This window comes from Papilio polytes, unplaced genomic scaffold (assembly GCF_000836215.1).
Source record: "Papilio polytes unplaced genomic scaffold, Ppol_1.0 DF824347.1, whole genome shotgun sequence".
Lineage (NCBI taxonomy): Eukaryota > Metazoa > Arthropoda > Insecta > Lepidoptera > Papilionidae > Papilio > Papilio polytes.
In genome coordinates, this window is record NW_013524857.1 from 163,316 (window position 1) to 170,921 (window position 7,606).

Consider the following 7,606-nt stretch of genomic DNA (forward strand, 5'->3'; position numbering starts at 1 on the left):
GCAATTACGGCATATTTGTGAATAGTTCTCTTTTTAATAAAAAGCCCTACACTTACGTCACGCTTTAAGCTATATATTTTCACGCAATAAACTTAGGGAGTAAATATTTTGGGTAAAATCCCTAATGTGGGAAAGAGGCCATAAGTTGCTGCCAACATCAAGGAAGACAAATTGCCATAATAAGGTATTTTGATATTTGCAATTGAGAATTCGACAAATGTATATAATAAAATAAAGTTATTATATATGCATGTGGATGAAGCCGCACGGGAACAGCTAGTATTTATGTATTTAGTGATTCCTAATTTTAGAACATCAAAAGCTCCAAGCCATTGAACGGAAAGCGCTTTGCTAATTACGCTACAGGATTCGATTAGCAAGTTAAAGCTTGTAAAGTCGTTGCACCGATATAACCTTAAAGCGCACGTTGAGAGGATATCGAACCTCTCTGATTGAACATTTCTGGATTAGTATAGAATTGGCTGGCTAATGCTTGGATTCTGTTTTCTTTAGTGTTAGGTGGACCTTAATTTCAACGGAGTTCAGAAAGGCATTTTATGAAGATACTAGCTTTAGCCCACGACTCCGTCCGTGTGGAATTAATAAAATAAAAAGTAAGTAGCCTATCTTTTCTTCCACACTATCCTCTACATCTGTGCAAAATATAATTGAGATCCGTTCAGCCGTTTAGGCTACAAACTCTAACAAACATCCATCCATCCCTCTAAACTTTGGCCTTTATTTAGTTTAGGATTATTTAAGTTGAACCAAAAACGAATTGTTAAATGTGTCTGGGAAACCTGTCATAAAGCTTATGGGAAACACTTTTTAGTTATTAAGTTTCTATCCGATTTTTCAGTGGTTTGTGGTCTCTACCTACCCTTCTGAGAAACGTGTGTGATTATATTGTTGTTTAATGTTTTATCTAAACGTTAAACCGATCTGTACTTAATATCTTCACTTAGGGACTCTCATAATCACCATTTTAAAGTAATAATAAAACTACTACTGCGCCAATTTAAAAGGATGATGTTTAAAAAACAAACGTGCTATTTGCAAGTGTAATATTGACTTTAAAAACAATTCAATTTAAACTGAATTCGAATAGTTTTGTTACGTGAACATTTTTTTAAAATTACGCTTCGCCGCTTCACTATTTTAATACTGAAAATTATTTACGATCGAATACGTACATACGCATTTATTTAGATATTTTATTTCTCTCTAAATCCTTGATGGGGAATCTATATGGGGTTTCAGGTTTAATCATTAATTAAAGGACACCCTGTATAACAGTCGATTTCCATTACCGAAACTGGGACGTCAAACTTATAGTGTATTATTTTTAAATTATCTGTTGATCGCGACTTCGCCGGCGTCGAATTAAAAAAAAAATAGCCCATGTTACTCACAGATAAATTACCATTCTTATGGTGAAAGAATTTTTGAAATCGGACCAGTAGTTTTTACGTGAATCGAATACATACAAAAATATTTCATTAAAGAATTGAACACACGACCACATGATTAGATGTCCACAACCACTAAGCTATTTGCGTTTAAAATAGCCTAGAATATTAAAGCATTCTTGAGCTAGTAAATAAAACCGAATCAAATTTATTCCCGTCACGTACGATGCAACACAGCTTTCAGATGCAGGAGTTGATTTTCTTGTGTTCAGGCCTCGAGGGTCCGTTGTAGTGACCTATATAGATTCATTAGTCTTTGTAAGAACTGGGAAATCTCTTCTAAACTCATTACTTAAGTATTTTTAGTAGTTTTACGTCATAAAATGACAAATGATTACACAGAAAGCGGATATTTCTTCTTTCAATTCTCAACTTATAATAAAAAAATGGCATGGGAAAATGGACTAAAATCAGTCCACGGATTATAAGACGAGATGCAGAGTAAGTTTCTTTTAACGCCTGTCTTCTGTATGGTTTTTACGTTGCAGATCCAGCTGGTCAATTCGTGCTACTGTTGTTACTGGTATCTACTATTGTAAAGAGTAAATTACGAATTTGGAAGTTAACAGTGGTAGAGCCCGCTTTAACATCTTCGCACGAATGGGCCGGCTCGCCCGGTGTAATACCACGACCACACAGAAGACAGGCGTGAAGTGGGAGCAATTCCGCGTTTCGTCTGATGAGTTTGGTACCGGATGCCTAATTTCAGTTCCTTTCCTTTTCCATCCTTTTCTTAAGAGGAAAGGATGGGAATCAAAAGTGGATTTGACGGTGGTGGAGACGCATAGGAAATGTCCCCTTTTATGTGCGTGTTCTCTTCCGTCAATTAAGGGTAGGCAACACATCTGCAATTGTGGATGTTTGTGGACAGCGGTCGCTCTCCATTTCGATGGATTCAGGTTACCGCTTGTTCGTTTGCCACCTTATATTACAAATAAAAAAAATGGTTTATGTTACAATTCATTTTGCCAAATCTAATTGTATTTTTCTGTGTATCATAATATATGTAGAGATCTGTGGAATGAACACAAAATTAGCGGCAAAGCCTTCCAGTTCTGAATACTGCGACGGAGGCTTCTATTGAATAATTCATGCGAGCGGGCCGCGGACATCCGGCGGCTGTCAGGAAATAGAACGCGCCTGACATCTGCGTGAACGACTGTAATTGTTACCGTCGGCTTCCGCTGCCGAAATAGTCTTACAAAAATGTTGCAATCTCACACATTCTTTCGAAAGTAAACATGTAAATTGCAGTCTACTAGCTGTTGTAATCAGAGACGTTAAGTTCTGACTTTAGTGCAGATTAAGAGTGTGCGCACACCTGAAACTAAACCATCGCACAACTGTTTAGTCGCACTTTGATTACTATAAGCTTGTATGGAGGTGCGCACACTACTTGATTTTTAGTTGTGCAACTAAACAGTTGCCGCGAAACAATCGACAATGGCACGGCAGTTGGGCGATAGCTTAGTCTAAGGCGCCTACTTTTAATACGACAAATAAAAAAAACAACAAAATTAGATTCAATCTTTATTCTATACAATTACTATAAATCAATTATTTAAAAATCGTCACAGTAAACTCATTCAAGACCTTCGGCACTGTACTTAGCGTTTCTATCGTAGTTACAGCGCCGTTTCCTTTCATCTATATCTATCAGGTCAGGAGAGGTTATCTCGTAGAATTTATCCAAATCACACAGTAGGTCACAGCCTTTCACTTGCAAGTACTGCACTGGTTCACCAGGGGAACTCACGTATACCGGCTGAAAAGACACAAAAATAAAAAATAAAAAAAGCGTCCGTTGAAACATACTGATACGTGGGTAATAGAAGGGGTATTATGGTTAGTGTATGGTCATCTTCGATGTGAAGTCTAACAGCCGGGGAAACATATGAAGAGGACATTTACCCTACCTACACGTCTCCTCCACCGTCAAATCCGCTTTTCCTTCCCATCCTCTCCTCTTAAGAAAAGGGTGGAAAGGGAAAGGGACTAATATTAGACCTCTGGCACCACACTCATCAGACGTAACGCCTAATTGCTTCCACTTCACGCCTGTCTTGTGTGGTCGTGGTATTACAGCGGGTGAGCCGGCCGATTCGTGCGAAGATGTCAAAGCGGGCTCTACCACTGTTAAATAATTTAAAAAAAAAATTAAATAACATTCTTAACAAATGCCAATTTTTAGTTACTCAAAAGATTGAGTTGCTTTAATTTTTTAACAAGAATTCATTCAAGTATCCAGGGACGTGCGAACAAATAAATCCAGTTCGCTTCAGTAAAGTTTGTGAACGTACGTGAGTCGACTGAGACGAGTGCACTGATTTGTACCATTGTTTTGCTTCTTTAAATAGAAACAGCAGTTTGCAGTAAATACTACGTCATCTGTACTATTATAAAGAGATATACTAATATTATAAGATTTGTATTTTGGTACGTATTGAAAAAACTATTGGGTCGATTACAAAAATTCTTTCACGAATAAAAAGCTACGTTTTTAATAACATAAAGCCTAATTTTAGTCCCTTTTACTTTCCACCCTTTTTTTAAGAGGAAGGGATGGGAAGGAAAAGTGGATTTGACGGTGACATAAGAAGAGGGAATATCCTCTTTGTGTGCGTCTCCTCCACCGTTTTTTTTTTCACGCTGGGAAAATGCCTTTACGCATCCCCCCGTTACCAGGGGGGTATGTGGGACTCGCCGGCCAGAAGATGGAAAATGGCCGGAATACCCACTAAAAACCCAGCGGTGTCCTTTCTGTTCGCCTGTGGCTGGGTCACGGGAACGCTTATGCAATCTTCCGCGACCCAGCCGACGCGTCTCCTCCACCGTCGATTAAGGGTAGGCAACGCATCTGCAATTGCGGATGGCTATGGGCAGCGGTCGCTTCGCCATTTCAGCGGTTTCAGGTGGCCGCGTGCTCGTTTGCTACCTTGTAATATGAAAAAAAAAACATAAGCTATGTTTTTTTTATTATTACGTATATACAACCGGGAGAAGTCGCGAGCAACAGCTAAATTTTAAATAAAGTCATAAAACAAAGTGAAATTTATCCATTAAATAAAAACTGTGTGAAACAATCAACGAAATATCAAACCGAAATAGAGAATGAATAAAATGACGAACAAAACAAAGATAAAAGCAACAAACGAAATGTCGAAACAATTAAGGGGACTGAAAACACCCGAACGACGAAGGAAACGAAAAAGTACATAAAAGGGTGAAAAGTCTCACTGGTACCAATAAAGAACACTTTCTTTGTCTTTGGAAATTGTTTTTGTGTATCTTTGAAAAAGTTTACTTTTAAAAATACCATTGCGTTTATTCTAGTAAATAGCTTTTGCTCATGACATCGTCCGCACGAAATTTACAAAAACTTGACCTGATAGTAGTTAGTGCTAGGTAATTTTCGAACGTTTACGACTGCAAATACAAATGACCACAGTCAACTTACCAGGACTACATATCTTCCAGTTGCACGCACTCTTCGCAATTCAAGCGCAAATAGTGCAGCGTATGGTGGAGCACCCTGAGGCATCACTCTGGAGATGACTTCTAACGCATACACGTTGATATCATGACCTGAATATATCCTTATTTTCGGCGATGGTTCACCAGCTACTGCTGCAAAGGATACTTCGAAGAACTCTTTTAAGAGAAGACCTGAAAGTATGTGACTGTGTTAAGATTCTACATGCAATTATCAAAAAGATAATCATCAGATCTCAGAGTGTCAACCGAGGGGCTCAGAGCCTAGACTTAGTTATTATACTATAGTCAACTACTCTAAATATACCTTTATGGAGTAAAAAAAATTTTTTATCAGAATATGAAAAATTGCTACGCTTATTCCAGTAACATCAAAGTAATAAAATTTTATCGAGTGCAAACAAATATTTAGTTACGCACAATATATTGGAATTATAACATAAATACTGTTGAAAAGCTTTTATATTATTTATGATAGAAACGAAAATATAGAAATTAATTCTCTTCTATGACAATACACAATACAGCAATAAAAGTAATGCCTTTCTATTTATTGTGTTTACATTGAAATTGGAATACATATTGAAACGAAAATAAATGGAACATCTGCTCAAGAAACCGAAATAAAGGAACGAACGAAATGAACGAATGAATGAGTAGACATCGATTGGTTGATTCTTTGATAGTACGGTGAAACTAACCAGCTTGTAAAGGTAACATCGTTCGATTTCCAAACAGAAGATCGAACGCCGTGTCCGCCGCCATTTTGATTTCAGGCATCATTTCTTGGATGGATGGATTAACTGGAAGTCCCATGCTTATCTGAAAATTTAGATAAGTAATTCTAATAAAGATTTCACTTTAATTGAAAACCCTTTCCTTAAATTCTAAAATCATTAAGAGTTGTTACGCATTGCGTCACACGTCGCCCTGATACCTGCTCTCTTTTGAGAACTTGGCGGCGCTTTCACTAAACCAGAAGCAGACCAATGTGCTTTAACCCTTTATCAGTTTCAAATGCCCAGTCTTCTTCGAAGGTTATAAAATATGAGGTCTCACCTGACTCACGAACACGTCGTATGCGAAATAAACCTGTACAGGTCTACTTCTTAAATCAATCTTCAGAATAGTTGAAAGACGATCAATAACACTACTGTGTCTTTGCATCTGTGGTACACAAGTTTTAGAAACTTCATCAAAATGTTCCATAAATTTTGGGCAATTCATTCCCATTACCTGAAAAAAGAAATAAATTAGTCATATCGTCTCACCTACCTTCCTCCTCTGTCCTCCTAATAACTCTATCATCCGTCATCTCAGTCATTACTCCCTTCTTGGTCATGTCACCTTTCTCGAAATCCATTCATCTCTTTCTAGGTCTACCTCTACCGATGTGCCACACTTATAACTAACGTCCTTCTTGTCTGAGTCTACTCTCAAACTTCCTCTAATATACTCATTTTGTATCTTACCCATTTGTGTTACCACACATCCATATAACATTCGTAATTCTGCCAAAAAACAGTCAATGTTCAAGTAAAAATATTATATATTCTGCTTTCTTTTAAACGTTATCGGATTTATATGAAGTTATAACTTCACTCAACACTTGCGTTACTTCCTGTGTTATCAACAGCGGCAAGTGTTTGACTTTATGGAGTTCAAAAGTCAAAAAACGAAAGTTATTCTACACATCTTGTGTACTTACAAAGTCATACTTTAAAGGCATCGTAGTATAAGGTACGGGGACCCAGTTCACGTCATTACTCCAACTATGTCTTCCGGAGTACACGCCAGCCATCTCGACGAGTACAGTCATCTTAGCGCGGGTGGAGTCAGTAGATCTAATGTAGATCTCGGAGCCATTGTACTGGTGGGATAGGTACTCCCCATATCTGGTACGTATGAAGTTACCCAACTCGTAGGCGCGGCGTTTACCAGCCTAGAAAATGTTATCTTACTTATAATATAAATGCGAAAGTTTAGATGGATGTTTGTTAGAGTTTGTAGCCTAAACTGCTGAACGGATTTCGATGGAATTTGGTATAGATGTATAGGATAGTCTGGAAGTACATACATATGCACAAACACACTTTTGTCTTTTTAATTCCACGCGAACTGAGTCGCAGATGAAAGCTAGTGTACATATAAAAGTGTCTGCTATGGTCTTCAATTTTTTTTTATAATTTAATATCTATACAGTTTTATTATTTTTAAAACATTTTTACTTTTGGGTAATACTGTAATCACGGGTGGGTACTAAGTAAGAATTTTAGAAGACGTTTTAACGACAAAAACATACTAGCGACTTATTTTTCATGTTGCATAAAACCATCCATTGTTTAAAAACGGCCTTCGACCCAAATGAAATCGATACTGAAACTCATACAAAACATTCAATCACTCATAGCTATATTCATTTTAAATACATATTTTTATCACATTTTTCTAACGCGTTGCATTAAAATTCAACTTGAATCTAAAAGTTCAACAAAACTGTCACGTCCCGTTGGATATGAAGCCAGTGTCCTTGTTCCCGACTAGTGCAAACAGACACTCGCAAATTGCATAACTTATAACCATGACCAGTTTAAAGTATATTTTTGACCGACTTCCCAAAAGAAGGAGGTATTCAATTCGTCGGT

The 7,606-nt window shown here is 37.3% G+C and overlaps 1 protein-coding gene across 1 annotated transcript; it reads right to left on the minus strand.

Annotated features, from left to right (window-relative positions):
- Positions 1-3,009: 3,009 nt before the first annotated feature.
- On the minus strand, positions 3,010-7,281 carry LOC106099600 (venom acid phosphatase Acph-1-like). Its single transcript, XM_013278187.1, has 6 exons — positions 7,264-7,281; positions 6,670-6,903; positions 6,021-6,197; positions 5,663-5,783; positions 4,927-5,135; positions 3,010-3,234 (listed from the first exon to the last, which is right to left on the minus strand). Exons 1-6 carry the CDS (start codon positions 7,279-7,281, stop codon positions 3,052-3,054), a joined length of 942 nt encoding a protein of 313 aa, XP_013133641.1. The 3' UTR covers positions 3,010-3,051.
- Positions 7,282-7,606: the final 325 nt, after the last annotated feature.

What these genes read in the sequence shown, in the direction of transcription:
- LOC106099600 (XM_013278187.1), bottom strand. An exon ending in TGCCTTTAAAGTATGACTTT is followed by an intron (nt 6,198 to 6,669) that starts GTAAGTACACAA and finishes TTCTTTTTTCAG; the next exon opens with GTAATGGGAATGAATTGCCC. An exon ending in GATGTTACCTTTACAAGCTG is followed by an intron (nt 5,136 to 5,662) that starts GTTAGTTTCACC and finishes ACATACTTTCAG; the next exon opens with GTCTTCTCTTAAAAGAGTTC.